The sequence below is a fragment of the Cebidichthys violaceus genome, unplaced genomic scaffold, assembly GCF_023349555.1.
Source record: "Cebidichthys violaceus isolate CVI_PGR_0920_01 unplaced genomic scaffold, fCebVio1.0.p SCAF_676, whole genome shotgun sequence".
Lineage (NCBI taxonomy): Eukaryota > Metazoa > Chordata > Actinopteri > Perciformes > Stichaeidae > Cebidichthys > Cebidichthys violaceus.
Genome location: NW_027176901.1, coordinates 131 through 19,084, shown reverse-complemented (window position 1 = coordinate 19,084; position 18,954 = coordinate 131). Strand labels below are relative to the sequence as shown.

General features: G+C 44.1%; 1 protein-coding gene across 1 annotated transcript; it reads right to left on the bottom strand.

Moving 5' to 3' along the window:
* Positions 1-8: 8 nt before the first annotated feature.
* Positions 9-18,520, bottom strand: LOC137890674 (laminin subunit beta-1-like; the record flags this gene model as incomplete). Its single annotated transcript, XM_068734836.1, is given in 28 exon segments — positions 9-71; positions 73-194; positions 197-399; positions 401-665; positions 668-782; positions 785-863; positions 1,013-1,382; positions 2,634-2,730; positions 2,806-3,023; positions 3,132-3,356; positions 4,581-4,744; positions 5,412-5,643; positions 5,974-6,117; positions 7,869-8,070; positions 8,456-8,576; positions 8,899-9,026; positions 9,775-9,933; positions 10,135-10,270; positions 11,903-11,982; positions 12,354-12,466; positions 13,478-13,654; positions 14,161-14,349; positions 15,409-15,529; positions 15,681-15,883; positions 15,982-16,045; positions 16,194-16,382; positions 17,710-17,783; positions 18,382-18,520. Coding segments are annotated over 28 exon segments (4,392 nt in total), but the record flags the coding sequence as incomplete, so codon positions are not given.
* Positions 18,521-18,954: the final 434 nt, after the last annotated feature.

The window sequence follows — 18,954 nt, the reverse complement described above, 5'->3', positions numbered from 1 at the left end:
CCTACAGTGCATCCGTTCATGCGGGCAAAGCCCACCACAATGTTTCTGGCGTAGTTGGGCATGATTTCAAAAGAAGTCGCTCTCATCCACTATTGCTTGAACGATGTCCAACATGTCCTCGGCTTTAGTTGTCCCAAGCGGCACGATCGTGTCCAATGAGTGTACCAGACGATCGCTGCAGTTGTGGCACTCCTTAGCGGCAGGAAGTTGAAGAACTCACACATGTTAAGCAATAATTCAATATCATCCTCAAAAGCAAGGCGAGCCACTCCAGACACAGTGGGGGGTGTTTTGGCTACACCAAACTCCTCTTGAGTCACGTCTTCTTTGGTGACAGACTTCACAACATCAGCTCCTGTGATGAACAGGCATGATGTGTTCCTAACCATGAAGGTAAAAGGAGTAGACGGCTCCTTCTGCACAGGGACCCATGATGAGGGAGATGTGAGGTACGACTCCTGAAGCCATCTCATTCCTCTGGCTGGATATGCAGATATATTCCTGAGACTCCACTCCCTCCTGGATCCGAGCTCCTCCAGAGTCGTTCAACGCGATGACCGAGGCTCCAACTGTCATGGCCTGGTCCACAATCTTACAAATCGTCTGTGCATGAGCTCCAGACAGACTGACACCGAACACTGTGAAGTCCTGACTAAAAACATAAACCGGCCTGTCACGACGCTCTCCTGCACCATGCCGAAGACAGAGCAGCGATGATCCACGAACATGTCCGAATCCACAAAGGACTCCAGCAGAAGATCTACTCGCTCCCTGGCTGTCATTTAAACACCCTTTTGTGTTTGTATCTATTCTCCTCTGACATCTTCTGTTTCTTGTCAATCCTCTCCTTACCGCTCAGGGGACTAACAGAATTCCAGCGGCAGCATTGTGGCAGCGACTAATAAATAAAAAACCCACCTGGCCTATTGCAGCACGATTTAACTCCAGATTAAATATAATTTTACCTGGCCAGTTTCTGTATGTCTACTATCCAGATTAAATATAATCTCACCTGGCCTGTTGAAGCAGCTCCTGGGTCTCGGTCAGTGGTTGAGAGGCTGGGTTCTGGTTCAGGATGACCCAGATGTCGGCGACACTCCTCTCCATGCTGTCGATGGACTTCTTGTATGGTCCGCTGACTCCGCTGGCTTTCACGGCGTTGACCTTGTTGACGAGGCGGTGCGTCTGATTGGTCAACTGACCGATGACGTTGTCCCAGTCGGCGAAGCACTGGTGGCAGCGGTGGCAGTCGGGGAAGGTTCCAGAGAAGCCGCGGCTGCAGACGTCGCAGCGCGGGCCGGAAACTCCGTCCACACAGACGCAGTGACCACTGCCTTTATTACACTGCTGCTCCGAGATACCGCGAGGATCACAGTCACACGCTGAGACAGAAACACATTCAGGGTTAGAAATTCACACCTGAAACCACACCCACCAGTGATGTCACAGAGTCCTGGAGTACATCACAGTGTATCATGGTTTTCTGTGGTTTAACCAGCTGTGAACAACATTTACAGATAATAATTGAAGTCACTAGTCAGAGAGTCACTAGGTACCCAAACCCGTCCACGGTAACCAAATCTAACCATGAGGACTCACATACAGACTCACTATCAACGAGAACTGAGACTGAAGGGAGACAGAGTCTGAACTGAAGGTATGCTCACAGTTTACTAGACTGAGGACAGGAAATGAGGAATGGTGGTCTAAAGTCAGACTCAAACCAGGTTCAAAAAAAGTTTAGTGTGTCTTCAGAAGTCTGTTTCATAAAGAGACACATATATGGTGGTTTAATTAAACACAGACACACAAACTGTCCAACTTCCTGTGAGGGTGTGTGTGTGTGTGTGTGTGTGTGTGTGTGTGTGTGTGTGTGTGTGTGTGTGTGTGTGTGTGTGACATCTGGTTTGCATTTAACACAGTTGAAACTCCTTCAAGCTGCAGAAACAACAAAACTGATTCAAACTGAGATGTAACTGTCTGTTTGTTGATGGTTTGTTTCATGTTCAGAGAGACAGTTTGTGGTGTTAGACGTGTACCCCCCCCCCCCCCCTCAGAAGGTCCAGTTTCTGACCTTCAGCTCTGCTTCACACTAACAAAGCCTCTTTGTGGATTTCAGGAATATTTGGAGGATAAGACAGATCTCTGGTCTTGTCTCCATGGCGACGGAACCGTCGGGCCTCAGGGAACATCTGGACTTAATATAAGTCACAGCAGACCGCAGCAGAGGATGCTTGGGTCAGGAATGTTCCCACGATGCATTGAGGCAGCGGCTGAACGACTGTGTTCGTCAAATTTAAACTTTTGTCCTTCACATTCACAATAAAATGAATAATATAGATAACAGAACGTGGAGAACGTACCGTGACACTGGACTTACTATAGATAACAGAATGTGGTGAACATACCGTGACACTGGACCTACTATTAATAACAGAATGTGGTGAACATACCGTGACACTGGACCTACTATTAATAACAGAATGTGGTGAACGTACCGTGACACTGGACCTACTATTAATAACAGAATGTGGTGAACATACCGTGACACTGGACCTACTATTAATAACAGAATGTGGTGAACGTACCGTGACACTGGACCTACTATTAATAACAGAATGTGGTGAACATACCGTGACACTGGACCTCTGGGTCTCCCCAGAACAGCTCTTTACACTCGCTGCATGTTCTTCCCCCGAAGCCGGGCTGACAGGAACACTGACCGCTGATCTGTGGACCAAACAAAGTGTGACCACGAGCTGCTGGACGAACCAAGACTAAACGTTCACATCGTAACCTCCTCACCTCGTTGCAGGACGTCCCGTACGAGTGTTTGGAGTCGCAGGCGCAGGCCTGACAGCCGCGGCCGCTCGCCATGTTCCACGTGTCGGGCGCACAGCGGTCGCAGTGTTGCCCGATGACGTCGGGGAGGCAGCGACACTGACCACTGATGAGGTCGCAGTGACAATCGCCGGGTGACGGACAGCTGGAGGAGTCGCTGCCCAGCTGGTTACAAACACACTCTGTGGACCAGAAGAGTTCAATCTGGATTCAGGACCAGACTTCATTAAGACTTGATCCACATTTGGATCAATCAAGAGCATTTCAAGGAGTAAACCCGGTGAACTCACTCCTACAGTCCTGCAGCAGGGCGTTGCCGTAGTAGCCGTGCTTGCAGCTCTGGCAGGCGTTGCCCTCGCTGTGGTAAAGGCAACGCAGACACTCGCCGGTTCGGGCATCACAGGATTCCGGGTCCAACATGTCGATGTTGCTGTTGCACTGACAGGGCTGACACTGCCCCCCCACATCCCCAGGGTTTCCATGGTAACCAGGTGAGCATTCGTCACAGCGAGAACCTGCAGAGAGAAGGAGGCGGGTTTACAGACATCGTTCACTTTTAATTTCTATTTCCATCTGCTGACAGTGAATTGTTTCATGTTCAATCAATTCACTTTTATTACTTCGACTGTTACAGTTCAGCTGCTTTCAGCGTTTACACTTCATTTAACTCTGACTGACAGCAAAGACTACATTTCAGCTGCTTTTATCTTTTGATATACAAATGATACTTTAAGTTTGAAACTAAATATTACATTTCTTCATTGCTTTTAGTTCCTCAAACCTCTCACACACACACACACACACACAAGAGTTAAATGAACCTGTTTACAATGTTTAAACCTGTGGTCTAAGTCTATTCTAATATTATTATTCTATTTCATCACTGAAGCTTTATCTTAAGTCTAGAAACATTGAACCCTGACAGCCAATCAGAAACTTGTGTTATCGAGCTGCAGTTCCATAACTTTAAGTATAGTAATAAACAGTGAAATATTTCCAGACTGTTGTGGAAACGATGGGAGAAAGTTTGTGTCTCATTTCCTGCTGTAATTACAGAGACGCATCACATTCCTGCTCTCAGTCTGTTTACATCACACTGGATCACTCCTCTTAAATGAAGACCGTTTGTCTCCACAAAGCAGCTGTTTGACTCATGAAAACTAAACAGAACCAGAACAAACTGTAACTATTCTGATTCATTGTCACATCTGCAGTTTCTTTATTCTGTTTCTGCTTTAACACAAAAAGATTTCTTCATAAGGAAATCAAAGTGATGAAAGGGTTGAACAAAAAGCATTGGTATGTTTTAAATGCATCTCTTTATCACTTGTACCGACTTCAACTTCTGTGTTTTACTTCTGTATCCATCTCAGAGTTAACAAAGTTTGTCTCAGAGTTAATAAAGTTGTGACCAGCTGTGTTAAAGATTTTTATCTCTGTACAGTTTTCACCACGTTAATAAAAATCTAAACTCAATGTTAATAAAGTTTAGATTGTACCTCTGTGTAGAACTCAATGTTAATAAAGTTTAGATTGTACCTTTGTGTAGAACTCAGTGTTAATAAAGTTTAGATTGTACCTTTGTGTAGAACTCAATGTTAATAAAGTTTAGATTGTACCTTTGTGTAGAACTCAGTGTTAATAAAGTTTAGATTGTACCTCTGTGTAGAACTCAGAGTTAATAAAGTTTAGATTGTACCTTTGTGTAGAACTCAGTGTTAATAAAGTTTAGATTGTACCTCTGTATCCAGTGTTGCAGACGCAGACGGCCTGCTGGGAGTCGTCACCACGGTAACAACTTCCTGCAAACTGCCGCAGGCTGCCGGGTCCATTGGGACACATGCAGGGACGACAGTGATCACCTGACCCCAACACTGGGTCCCCATAGTAACCATCCAGACACCTGAAGTAAAAGAGAGTAAGTGATGAGGGAAAGTTATTGATTCATCATCAGACCTCATTACTAAGACTGCTCTGCAACTAGTCCCCAATCCTCTGCAACTAGTCCCCAATCCTCTGCAACTAGTCCCCAATCCTCTGCAACTAGTCCCAAACCCTCTGCAACTAGTCCCCAATCCTCTGCAACTAGTCCCCAACCCTCTGCAACTAGTCCTCAATCATCTGCAACTAGTCCTAGTCCTCAGACCTCTGCGACAAGTCCCCAGTCCTCTGCAACTAGTACTCAGACCTCTTCAACTAGTTGCAACTACTACTAAGAACACCACAATTAGTCCCCAGACCCCTTCAACTTATACTCAGGCCTCTGCAATTAGTCTCAGACAGCTAGTCCCAGACCTCTGCAGCTTGTCCCCAGACAATTCCAGAATCTCACTCTTCAAGTTTTCCAACACTACCCGTCTGTGTTCACTAAATTGGCTCTCTGCTGGACCTCAAACCCAGCTCAAAACATTGGTTCTGGTCTACAGGACAACAAAAGGAACCATTGCTTCCTACCTTCATGCCTGGTGAAAACCTACGCTCCTCTGTCATCGGAGGATTTCCTGCCCGTCACACCGAGGTGCTCAACTCGTAAAAAAGTCAAGCCAAATGTCATCACAGGTGTAACTCACCTGTCACAGGTGTGTCCAGTGCTGTGGTCCCGGCAGTTGGTGCAGCGTCCGGTGTCGGGGTCGCAGTCGTCGGTGTGTCCGTTGCAGGAGCAACGTCGGCAGGTGGGGAAGCCCCAGTGACCCGGCAGACAGCGATCACACTGCCGACCGTACGCTCCCAGAACACAGACACACTGACCAGTCAGCTGATTGCAGAATGAACTCTGTGAACCCTGAGGGTCACAGGCACATGCTGCAAAAACAAAAACAAAAACCAGCCTGTATATACTTTATGTTCATCACTGTAGGAAACAGACAATATAGAGGTATCATCAGGAGACCAAGCACAATGTCATATCATTATTATTAAAAGCTTGGTCCTCAGACAAATCAAAGACACTGAAACATCTGGATCTACAGTCACATAATGATAACAATCTGGAGTATCTTTTTCACCCACAACATTTCTCTGGAAGTCACTAAAAGCACATTTACAGTATATATTCACAAGTCATAAACAAGTATATTTTGATGATTATAATCAGAATGTTTTGATTATAAGTCATGTGTTCAGGGCTCTGACCTCTGCAGCCGTTGGGTCCGAACTGGAACGTACTCTGAGCACATCGGTCACAGTTCCTGCCGACCACGTTGGGGCGACACTGACACTGACCCCCGCTGGGATCACACACGGTGCTGAGGGAGCCCTGAGGATCACAATGGCATTCTGGGAAATGGAGTCCAACACGAGAGACATGTTAGACAACCGACAAGCTTCAACAGTACAAGAAAACAATGCATACTCTACAGCTCCTGTCTTAGAGAGTGACAATGACAGATTTATGAACCAGAAGGTCTAAAGAAATTTGAAGAACGTGAAGAAGAAACTAGTCGAGTCTTGTTCAGGAAGTCGTGGATTAACATGACGGAAACATTAGCGATCACCAATGACAACAGGAAAGAAAGAAGAAGTAATTAAGCTGAAGTGTAAATTCACAGAAAATTCTAGTGGCTGCATGTTGGACTAGTTAAGCTGCAGAGTAGAAGACCTGAGAAGTGGATGTCACAGTAGACTAGTCCAGATCAGATGAATGCATGAATGAGAATTTCTACATCTGACTGTTTGAAATGGGCGAACTCTGGCGAAGAAAGCTGCTTGAGTCATGTGTTTGATGTGTGCTACAAGAGTCAACAGTGACGCGCAGATTTCTAACTGTAGAATTTGGAGTAATGATACTGCTGTCAAAGCGAGAGTGAGATTGACTAAGTTAGAGCGTCGCCTGTCAGCAGCAAGGTTATAATAGATTAACATTTTCATTTTAGTAGAAGCTAGTTTTCAGAGTGCGTTAGCTGGTTTCAGTTATTTCCAGAGATGAATTTAGGCCAGTACAGTCCGGCACTCTGTACCACTAAAAGATTCAGTACGTGTACCGAGTAAACACATGTACATCAACCCGTCACGATCGCATTTCATACAAGAAAACACATCTGTTAACATTAAGTCAACATACAGTTAGTAACCTCCGACAAGAAGGTCCTATTTTCTGTTTGTTTGTACAAGCATTGGGCTACAGTATGCTTCATTTTCATTAACATTAATCATTAACAATCCTCAAGTCGGAACCCGCTCAGGTACTCTGTTCACTACCCGCTCAGGTACTCTGTTCACTACCCGCTCAGGTACTCTGTTCTCTACCTGCTCAGGTACTCTGTTTTATACCTGCTCAGGTACTCTGTTCTCTACCCGCTCAGGTACTTTGTTCACTACCTGTTCAGGTACTTTGTTCACTACCCGCTCAGGTACTCTGCTCACTACCTGTTCAGGTACTCTGTTCTCTACCCGTTCAGGTACTCTGCTCACTACCTGTTCAGGTATTCTGCTCACTACCTGTTCAGGTATTCTGCTCACTACCTGTTCAGGTATTCTGCTCACTACCCGCTCAGGTACTCTGTTCTCTACCTGTTCAGGTACTTTGTTCACTACCTGTTCAGGTATTCTGCTCACTACATGTTCAGGTATTCTGCTCACTACCTGTTCAGGTACTCTGTATTCTACCCGCTCAGGTACATTACATTACTTGTAGGTAGGGTTAGGTAGTGTACTACAGGTAGTGTACAGAGTATACAGAGAGAATATTGGACTTCCATTCATTAGGTGACACCAACAATAAGACTCTGGATGAATCATGCTGTTCTGTAACTGCTGGCTGTGGAGATGAGTCATATTGATAATGTTGTTTATTAATCTTCTGATCACAGTGAGATTATTAAGGTGGAGTTTAATCATAAACTTGTTTTTAAATTCTCTTATTTGTTTGTCACCATATTTTATTGTAAATTTTCATATTTGTATTATATTTTATTTAAGTCATACTTTTGCACTGTGTTTTACTGTTATGCACCAAATCACCGAGCCAACTTCCTCGTAAGTGTAACATACTCAATGAACAGTGTGTGATTCTGAAGGTGGACTCGTACCTTTCGCTCCCTGGTGCAACATGGCTGAGATGCTGAAGATGAAGTTCCTGCAGATGTCGGTCATCTGAGACTTGATCACACTCTGGCTGTTCTCCAGACAACGGTAACGCTGAAAAGTTTCCCAACCGCTGTTCCCACTGGAGTCTCCTCCTTCTGAGGCCGAGAAGATCTCCAGGTTCTTACAGTGAGGCATCAACACGATCTGAGGATGAAGAAAGCCATGAGACTGACTGAAAGCTCAGGTTTCTTCATGTCCAGGTTTGATCCCTGGTCAGAGTACGTTTACATATCAATCCTCCTGACTGAAGAACTTCTACTGAAGTTGAGGTTCTGAATGTCATCAGATACATATGTTTATAAAGAGTATTAAACAGAAGATACTGTGAAGTAACTCATCACTTTCTAAGCTGCAATAAAGCTGATTCTGATAGGAAGAAAACACATTTAATTTGTTTTAGTTGTTTCAAATGGAATCATCGTCTGGTTCCAGCTCTTTTATTGATCATCTTTTAAAAGCATCATTGCTAACATCATTAATAACATGAATGCGTTGTCAGTGTTTGAAGATCACATTGAAGTATCCTCACCGAGTCAATGAGCGTATATGGAGACTGGACGTCACTGAGGGCCGAGTACAGAGGCAGACTGAGGCGGACTGTGTAGTTCAGACCAGACTCGAAACAAACTGGTCTGGGAAGAGCCACATACCTGAGGGGACAGACAGGAAACAGTGAAACCATCAATTCATGACTGAAGAAGAAGAAGAAGAAGAAGAAGAAGAAGAAGAAGAAGAAAAGCTCAGGTTGGTCTTCTTCTTCCTTTAAAACATTTTGTGTTCGTGAAATTCTCTTTTCACTCAAAGAGAAAATGAATTTGACATTTGAACATGTTCTTTGTGGCATGCTTGTGGAATAAAAACAATCAAAGACAGTCTCCTCTCAAACAACTCCAGGAGAAGTGGAGTCTGGTTCTAGTTCCCTACAGGTTTGTTCTGACCAACGTTTATCGATACATTTATTAAAAATGTTACCGTGAGCCGGGGTGGAGTGATATCATCTGGTGGTCGTCATCTGGCACCGTGTTGACACAGCGACTGTCTGCTCTGATTGGTCCAGGTCTCATCACCGTCATCAGAACCTCCTCCCATTGGTCAGGTAGCTTCAGGGCCAACAAACACGTCTCAGGTTTAAACTTTGTCTTTTTTTCCATCGCTTCTTCACTATGATTATGAGTATTATGACAGTATATTATCACAACTATCACTATAATTAGGAGTATGACCCCCTTTTTTCTGTCCGGTGTGCTTTGCTTTATTGCAAACACACAATATCTATCTATTTACATTACAGTCATTTAGCAGACACTTTTATCCAAAGCGACTTACAATTCAGTATCTATCTACACACCGTAGACGCAGCTACGGGAGCAATTTTTGGGGTGAAGAGTCCTTGCTCAAGGACACATTGACATGAGACTGGCAGAGCAGGAGCCGGGGATCGAACCGCTGACCCTCTGATTGTAAGGCGGCCCTGCTCTCCACAGTCACCCCCTAACTAACTAACTAACTAACTAACTAACTAACTAACTAACTTCTGTGTGTCGACTTCTGGACTTGATCTGATCTGAGGGGATTGATCCAGGTTCTAGTCCACAGTATGGACCATCTATTGCATCCTTGCATGGTAGCTCCTCCCATCAGTATGTGAATGGGTGAATGATGACATGTAGCGTTAAAGCGCTTTGGGTGATCAGAAAGCTAGAAAAGAGATACAAGTACAGTCCATTTACTATTTAATGTGTGCGTTATTAACTTCACAATGTCTCTCTATCTGAGAGTGATGTCAGCATCCAGTCAGCATGCTTTATGTTCTGGTGGTGGGCGAGGCTACACCTCACAGTCTCCTACCTGAGGCTCATAGCGGATCAGGATGTCGTACTCCATGGAGTGGGGGATGTTGTCCACAGAGAACTCCAGGAAGGCCCCCTCTGGGACATTGACGAGGCCGATACCGGTCCAGGTGGGACTGCGATCCAGGGGGTGGGGTCTTGGGACCACTGTGACCCCCTACAGAGATAAGATGAAGACATGAAAATGGATGAAACAACATTTGACAAGCTCACATGTGGTACATACATACATACATACATACATACATACATACATATAATAATCACGGTCTATTTGGAGAGTGGCACAAACTTTATAATGGATAAAAGATGGAGGTAGTCTGCAGCAGACTGATCTGGAGGTTAAAAGACGACTCACAGGTCCAAACTTGGCGTCCTCTGCCTCGTAGGTGTAGTGATCCAGAGCGATGAAGTAGAATCCAGACTCCACCTGATTGCAGCGTCGACCGAACATATGATCTCTGCAAACGCACTGACCGCTCACCTGATCACACCTGCAGGACGACAAACGAAGAAGAAAAGACAGAATGGAAACCGTAAACAACAGGAAGGAAACTGAAGAAAGTAAGGACGGGATGATGGGCAGTAAGAACACCAGAACTGCTACAGAACCATAGAAAGACCCAGATTTAAACTACATCTGATCAGCTCCACTAAGTGGACCTCAGAAAACTGTTCATCACTTCATGAATGTGACCATTCACCTACATGCCATTTACCCAGGACCAAACCCGGGACCAAACCCAGGTCCCTCTGGCGACCGAGCTCACCACCACACCAGCGTGCAGCTCATCCTCAGACATGTTAACAGTATTGGTAGAAATCCACACAGCACACTGCTAACAGCTGCTAGCTGTGATGTGGATGAAGAAGCACGAGATGAAAGAAATCACTGGAAATTGACTTTGAAGGAAAAACTTGAGCTAAAAAGGTACAAACGCATATTTCAAGCAACAAGGACAAATAAACCTTAGTGTACTATTTGGTGGTATTAATAATTATTTAGACAATAATTAAATGACCTGGTCACTGAGAACAGCCTCATGGAAATAATATTGAACTATTTTCTGTTGTATAAGGAAACTAAAAAATAAATTCCGTAAAGCAAGTCATTCTATGAATGTGATTTTCACGCACAACCATCTCCAGTGTTCACAGAGAACGGTCCTAAAAGAGAAGATGTCCAGTGAGCGGCAGTTGTGTGGACGAAGATGCCTTGTTGATGTCAGAGGTGAGAGGAGGATGGGCAGAGTCGAGATGATAGAAAGGCAACAGTAACTCAAACAACCACTCGTTACAACCAAGGTCTGCAGAACACATCTCTGAACGCACAACATGTGGAACCTTGAAGCAGACGGGCTACAGCAGCAGAAGACCACACCGGGTCCACTCCTGTCAGCTAAGAACAGGAAACTGAGGCTGCAATTCACACAGGCTCACCAAAATTGGACAATAGAAGATTGGAAAAACGTTGCCTGGTCTGACGAGTCTCAAATTCAGCTGCAACATTCAGATGGTCGCGTCAGAATTTGGCGTAAACAACATGAAAGCATGGATCCATGCTGCCTTGTATCAACAGTTCAGGCTGCTGCTGGTGGTGGTGTAATGGTGGAGGGGGTATTTTTTTGGCAAACTTTGGGCCCCTTAGTACCAACTGAGCATTGTTTAAACTCCACGGCGTCCCTGAGTACTGTTGCTGACCGTGTCCATCCCTTTATGACCACAGTGGACCATCTTCTGATGGATACCTCCAGCAGGATAATGCACCATGTCACAAAGCTCAAATCATCTCAAACTGGATTCTTGAACATGACGATGAGTCCACTGTACGCACATGGCCTCCACAGTCACCACATCTCAATCCAATAGAGCACCTTTGGGATGTGGTGGAACGGGAGATTCGCATCACTGATGTGCAGCCGACAAATCTGCAGCAACTGCGTGATGCTATCGTGTCAACATGGAGCAACATCTGTGAGGAACGTTTCCAACACCTTGTTGAATCTATGCTACAAAGAATTAAGGCAGTTCTGAAGGCAAAAGGGGTCCAACCCGGTACTAGCAAGGTGTACCTAACAAAGTGGCCGGTGAGTGTGTTGGATGTGTTTAACCAGGACTAAACTTACTGGTTGTTGACGGCTCCTCCGAAGTCACAGTCACATGGTCTGCAGCCGTCCATATCGTTACTGAGACCCCAGTGTTCAGACTGAACACACACACACACACACACACACACACACACACACACACACACACACACACACACACACACACACACACACACACACACACACACACACACAACTATATATAATAATAATAATAATAATAAGTCTTTTTTAGAGAGTAGCACAAACTTATAATCAATCAAAGATGGAGGTAGTCTGCAGCAGACTGTAATCTGGAGATCTGGTTGGTTTGTGTTACCAGTCAAATAAATAATAAAGACAGTATCATCAGCATAATGATGCACATTGAAATATTCATACAGGAAAGAAATATCAGTCAAGCGGTCAGACTGGACCAGGATCAGGACTGTGGTCTCACGGTTTTATAACAGTAAATGTGTGTTCTCACCACACACTGCTCACAGTCTCGTCCTGTCACCAGACGTTTACAGAAACAACTTCCTGTTTCACTGTTGCAGGGATTTCCACCAGGAAGAGTTCCCAGAGGACTGCAGGTACACGCTGGAACACAGTAAGAGTACACATGATGAGAAAAACTATAGTACACATACTGCAAGACTGTAACCATACTATCCTCTCCTGTGAGTCTGGAAGTCTGTCATACTTCCTGTCATCCAGGAACCCAAACCTGTGTGTGAGTGCAGGTGTGTGTATTTGTGTGCAGGTGTTGTGTGTATTTGTGTGCAGGTGTTGTGTATATTTGTGTGCAGGTGTTGTGTACATTTGTGTGCAGGTGTTGTGTACATTTGTGTGCAGGTGTTGTGTACATTTGTGTGCAGGTGTTGTGTGTATTTGTGTGCAGGTGTTGTGTATATTTGTGTGCAGGCAGGTGTTGTGTATATTACTGTGCAGGTGTTGTGTGTATTTGTGTGCAGGTGTTGTGTGTATGACTGTGCAGGTGTTGTGTGTATTTGTGAGCAGGTGTTGTGTGTATTTGTGTGCAGGTGTTGTGTTTATTTGTGTGCAGGTGTTGTGTTTATTTGTGTGCAGGTGTTGTGTGTATTTGTGTGCAGGTGTTGTGTGTATTTGTGTGCAGGTGTTGTGTATATTTGTGTGCAGGTGTTGTGTGTATTACTGTGCAGGTGTTGTGTGTATTTGTGTGCAGGTGTTGTGTGTATTTGTGAGCAGGTGTTGTGTGTATTTGTGTGCAGGTGTTGTGTATATTTGTGTGCAGGTGTTGTGTGTATTACTGTGCAGGTGTTGTGTGTATTTGTGTGCAGGTGTTGTGTGTATTTGTGAGCAGGTGTTGTGTGTATTTGTGTGCAGGTGTTGTGTGTATTTGTGTGCAGGTGTTGTGTGTATTTGTGTGCAGGTGTTGTGTGTATTTGTGTGCAGGTGTTGTGTGTATTTGTTTGCAGGTGTTGTGTGTATTTGTGTGCGGGTGTTGTGTGTATTTGTGTGCGGGTGTTGTGTGTATTTGTGTGCGGGTGTTGTGTGTATTTGTGTGCAGGTGTTGTGTGTATTTGTGTGCGGGTGTTGTGTGTATTTGTGTGCAGGTGTTGTGTGTCGTACCCGTGCAGCCTTCAGGCTCGTTACTCATCCGGTAGTGAGCCTGTTTGCAGCGCTCGCATCGTTCTCCTTCCACGTTGACTTTACAGCGACACTGACCAGCAATCAAACCGGCTCGAACGTCCGTCATTCCGTCACATATTCCTCCGTTCAGTGAACCCAGAGCATCACAGTTACAGGCTACGGAAACACACGCAGGACAAAATGCATTGTGAGGAGGAAAAAAACGGTTTAAATAAACACTTCCTATTTTATAAAGTCACGATACCGATTATTTAAACAACTTACAGAACTGTTAATATCAGATCTGTTGAAATGAATTAGTGGCGGTTAATTCAGTCCTGCAGGAGGAGGGAATGCAATCAATCAACCTTCATTGTCCCTGAGGAGCAACCCTAACCCTGGTCAGGTGACATCATCTCAATTAACAGTAATGATTTTTTTTATTTTAATTTTAAAGGCTTTTTATAGTAATCTCATTGGAATGAAGACCAACACAAACGCTGCGTTTCAATATTTTGAAGTGCTGCTGAAGAATCTGGGTTAGTCTGTTCAGTCTTTTTAAACATTTGATACTGTCAATCATGACATCCTGCTGACATCCAAATGAACCAAAGGAAGTTTCTCTTTCTCTCTAGAAGCGGTTTACATTGCTGTCAGTATTCTGTCTTAAGGTCTGGACTCACATTGACAGATGTTGGGGTCTCTGACGTCCCTCTCTGGATGTTGGTAGTAAAACGGTTTACACCGCTCACAGTTGTGTCCGTCCGTGTTGTGCTGACAGTTGTCACAGACTCCTCCGCTGATGTTTCCTGAAGCCATGAATGCGGCCACGTCAAAGTGACATGAGGAGGAGTGCTGGTTACAGTTGCACTCTACAGACACCACAGAAGAAGAAAAGATGAGATATCAGTCAGAGTTAGCTGTAGACAGACGTCAAGTTAAACAGATCTCTAATCTGATAGTTGCAGCTGTTGTTTCAGACGCAGGTGATGATGATTGATCATTGATCAGATTGAATATGAATTCATAAAAAAAGGATTGAAACAGAACCTGAACAGACACAGTTCAGAAACACAAACAGGACCTCATGTATAAGTTTAGTACTGCTGTCCAACCTTTTGGCATAGTACCAGTTCACCAGACACCAGCAGAGACCGGGTTTCTACAAGAAGCTCCAGTAACTCCATGATGAGCCAATGTTGATGCACTTATTGTAAGTCGCTTTGGATAAAAGCGTCTGCTAAATGACTGTAATGTAATGTAATGTAATGTAATGAGTGAAAATCAGTGAAGCAAATTCTTTGCATTAAGGTTTTGTTTACCGCCTCGCCATCAAATGTAATCTGGTCAAATGTAGTTTTGGTGATGAACTTCAATAAATCCAGTAGTTTGAAGGAGATGTTTTCACATGAATATAAAATAGATATTAGAGATGAATTATGAGACTTCCTAACACTAGCTCTAAGCAGCTTATAATATATAATTAAAACTACTCACACCAAGAATGTTTTTAATCAAAGCAAATCTTTAAATAAAAGCACCATCATATGTTTCCTTCTCATCACAATAGATGACTATAACAAGGTAAATGGATACCATTCAGTATTTTGATAGTTAACACTGACACTTCAGGACAGAATGAAATTTGGCACTTAAATGCCAATAATATTATTGTATGCAATTTAAGCAATAAACATGCTGATCTTTATAAAAAGGAAACTAATCAGTTGCTCCAGTTTTTTTTCTCTTTTGCATATTTACTATTGCTCCTCTTTTTTTATCTGAGTACTCGATAAATCAATGGCATAATCACAAGAATACTCCATTACAAAAATGATCAAAAGCTGCAGCCTCAGTTTGTACTGGTTGTTTCCCAGTAGAGAAAAGAAACAGAGGTCAGTAGAAACCTGTATAGACCAGTACAGACTCACTCTTGCAGGCGTTGGTGTTGCGTCCCTCTGCTGGTCTCCACGGCAGGTCGTGGTAGAAATTCTGACACTTTTCACAGTTCAGACCTTTAGTGTGGTGGTTACACATGCAGTGACCATGAACCTGTAGACACACACAGTCACATCTGATCAGAGCTCACCCTACCCCCTATAGGAATCACCCTTCAGAGCTCACCCTACCCCCTATAGGAATCACCCTCCACCCTGTATAGAACTCCCCCTTCAGAGATCACCCTGCCCACTTCAAGACTCACCATGCCCTCACTGGTCTGGCCATCTTCTTGGATCGGGGCACACTCTGAGGCGTGTCCGTAGCAGAAGCAGTTTCCTCGAACCACCATGTCGAAGATGGCGTAATAATACTTCTCTTTGATCTCCATACGAGAGTCCAGCAAGTTATCTCCGAGTGTGTGCAGTCTGGTGAACTTCACCCGCAGGTTGGTGATCTTCAACATGTCTGAACAAAAGATCAATAACAGGTCAGTGATAGATAATACCTAATCACTAATCCCAACAGACCCTATAGTAGTTATTTTCTGGTGTAAAGGAACATACTCTGGATTCTGGGGCTGTAGGGATCATTAATCCTGAACGCCGGGTCCAAAACTCTGAAAATTACCTGGAATCACCAAACGGTAAAAAAAGATGACATCACAGTGACGTCACATCAAGTGTATTATGATATAATTTCTTTTCCTCTGTAACACTGTGGTTACTGGTTACCAAGACCAGCTCTTAGTGAGTACACCCTCAGAGTACTGCAGTACCTCTCCTTCAGTGGACGGCTCGATGTCGGAGTAACGCGAGTCACAGATGACATCATCGACCTTCTGCATTGGTCCCTGGGAAACAGATGGGAAGGAGCTCTCACAGTCGTAGGCAAAGTAACGATAAATCTGCCATGTCTTCCCGAAGTCAGCTGAGCGCTCGATCACCATGGCGGCAGGTCGAAACGTCTGAGGACAAAGAATGTCGAGGTTAGAAAACATACTTGAACTAAATACCATGTTATGATTCTGCTGATCCACCTGAGAATCAACAGTGAGTGATTCACTGTCCAGCCGGCAGTCAGCTGCAGCAGTAACCTAACTAGCCAGTTGGTTTGTTACACAAAACCATCTGAGAAGCCGTCATTGGAAGGGGTCAGGCACTTTCTAAAAAATATGCAGCAGGTGACTGGATGAACGACCTGCTAATCAAACTCCTACTGAAGCGAGTCAGGAGAAGAGCCAAAGTATCTTTTACATGAATGAAGAAATACTCTACCGTTGTCATATAACTGAAGCAATTGCAGCATCTACGCTAACCTCATCCAGAGTCAGTGGCCTCACTGTGTCTTCTCCCATACAGCTAAGCCACATCCGGAACTGTCAGTATCTCCTTGCTGAACGATGATTAGTCCATGCTCTGGCTTGCCAAACACAAATGCATTACTAAAAGTCTGACAAGATGGATTTTGTGTGATATGTGATCCCGTAATTCTGGTGTGATCTCTTGACATAGCAGAAATCCAGCTACCGTTCAAGGTAAGCAGTAACCAGCCTACTGTCGGACCTGCACTCAGCTACAACAGTAACCAGCTTACTGTCAGACCTGCACTCAGTTGAACCAGTAACCAGCCTACTGTCAGACCTGCACTCAGCTACAACAGTAACCAGCCTACTGTCAGACCTGCACTCAGTTGAACCAGTAACCAGCCTACTGTCAGACCTGCACTCAGCTACAACAGTAACCAGTTTACTGTCAGACCTGCACTCAGCTACAACAGTAACCAGCTTACTGTCAGACCTGCACTCAGTTGAACCAGTAACCAGCCTACTGTCAGACCTGCACTCAGCTACAACAGTAACCAGCTTACTGTCAGACCTGCACTAAGCTACAACAGTAACCAGTTTACTGTCAGACCTGCATTCAGCTACAACAGTAACCAGCTTACTGTCAGAGCTGCACTCAGCTACAACAGTAACCAGTTTACTGTCGGACCTGCACTCAGTTGAACCAGTAACCAGCTTACTGTCAGACCTGCACTCAGCTGCACCAGTAACCAGTTTACTGTTGGATCTGTTACTAAACCAAATCTGGTGTGTTTAATGTGTGTCAGTGATGTGAGATGCTGAGTTCAGAGTTCAGGAAAACCACATCCTTTAAACTCCACACCTTATGATGTCTCCAAAGCCACTGAAGACATTAAACAACTTTACGGGTAAAAGTATGAACACTGAGCAGTAAACTGATCTTTGATTACCCAGAATCCCCTGCTGTGTGTATCTGTGTAGAGCTTACCTTGAAGGTCATAATGAGATGTGTGAAGTGAAACTCGGCCTCCAGGTTCAGATGTATAGTGACATTCTCCACACCTGCAGACAGCACAACAGACCGTTACACAAATAGATAATCAATAATCTATACTATAATAAGTATACCGACACAACAGAACATTAGTACACTGATCAATAACAAGCTCTACGTCAATATACATATACTGTATATACACAGGAGACATCAAACAGACATAAATCCAGGTGCAGCCATCTGATTTCCTTGAGCAGGCCCAATGTGACCATAATAAGCAGAGTAATAGTAGAATAGTATTGATCAAGCTGATTATACAAATCTAAGCACATCCTCCCCATCAATACATAACTTACACACGTTACACAAGCTCATAGGCTGTACTGCATTTCCAGGATGATCTGGAGAAAACATAGGCGACGGTTTATTTATTAGCAGCTCGGCTAAATGCAGCCCACCTGAGACTGAGCATAAAATGGAACTCAAAGATGTTTGGACCAGCGGAGCGACACAGGAGAACTTTAGGCTGGAGGTGCGTCAACTTTGTGGACTAAAGAGAGGCTATTTGTTTTTGACCAGATGTTTAATAAAGTTCCCATCTTCTGATCTGTAATCAGTGAATCAGATGGAGGTCGACCCTGGTACATGACTGTGACCTCTCACCGTTCTCAGACTGCCACCAGGTCTTCAGTCTGTTGGGAGCAAACGTGGTGACGACATTCTCGACGCGATGACCGCTGGTTGGACTGCTCAGCTCGTCGTACGCAGTTGAAGAGTCGCAGAAGAAACACTTCTTCTCCTCCTGGTTTATGGAAGACAAGCAGACAGATACATATTATTACTGAGGGACATGTTCAGTATTTGTTAATCATCTTCAATGGTGTCAATATTTACTTTAATTATTATTAACAGATGTATTAATTCTTTCTTAAGCTCCTATGCTTTAACAACACAAGTGTATTGAAAGTGAGACAGAGAGAGTGAGAGGGAGACAGGCGGGGGAGGTTAATAATGAGGTGAATTCCTCAGATTCCTCTGTGGTCTCGGTCACTGGAGATAAGAGGAAACCTTCTGAACACAGATTTTCTGCTTTTGGAAAACAAATGAATTTCCTGTTTGAAACAAATTTTTGAAATATTGCCTTTATTGATTTAATCTCTAATCAAACAAACATTGTCAGACATGCAGTGAGTCACTCACTACATTTTCAAAACTTCATTTTCATGAAGTTATTAT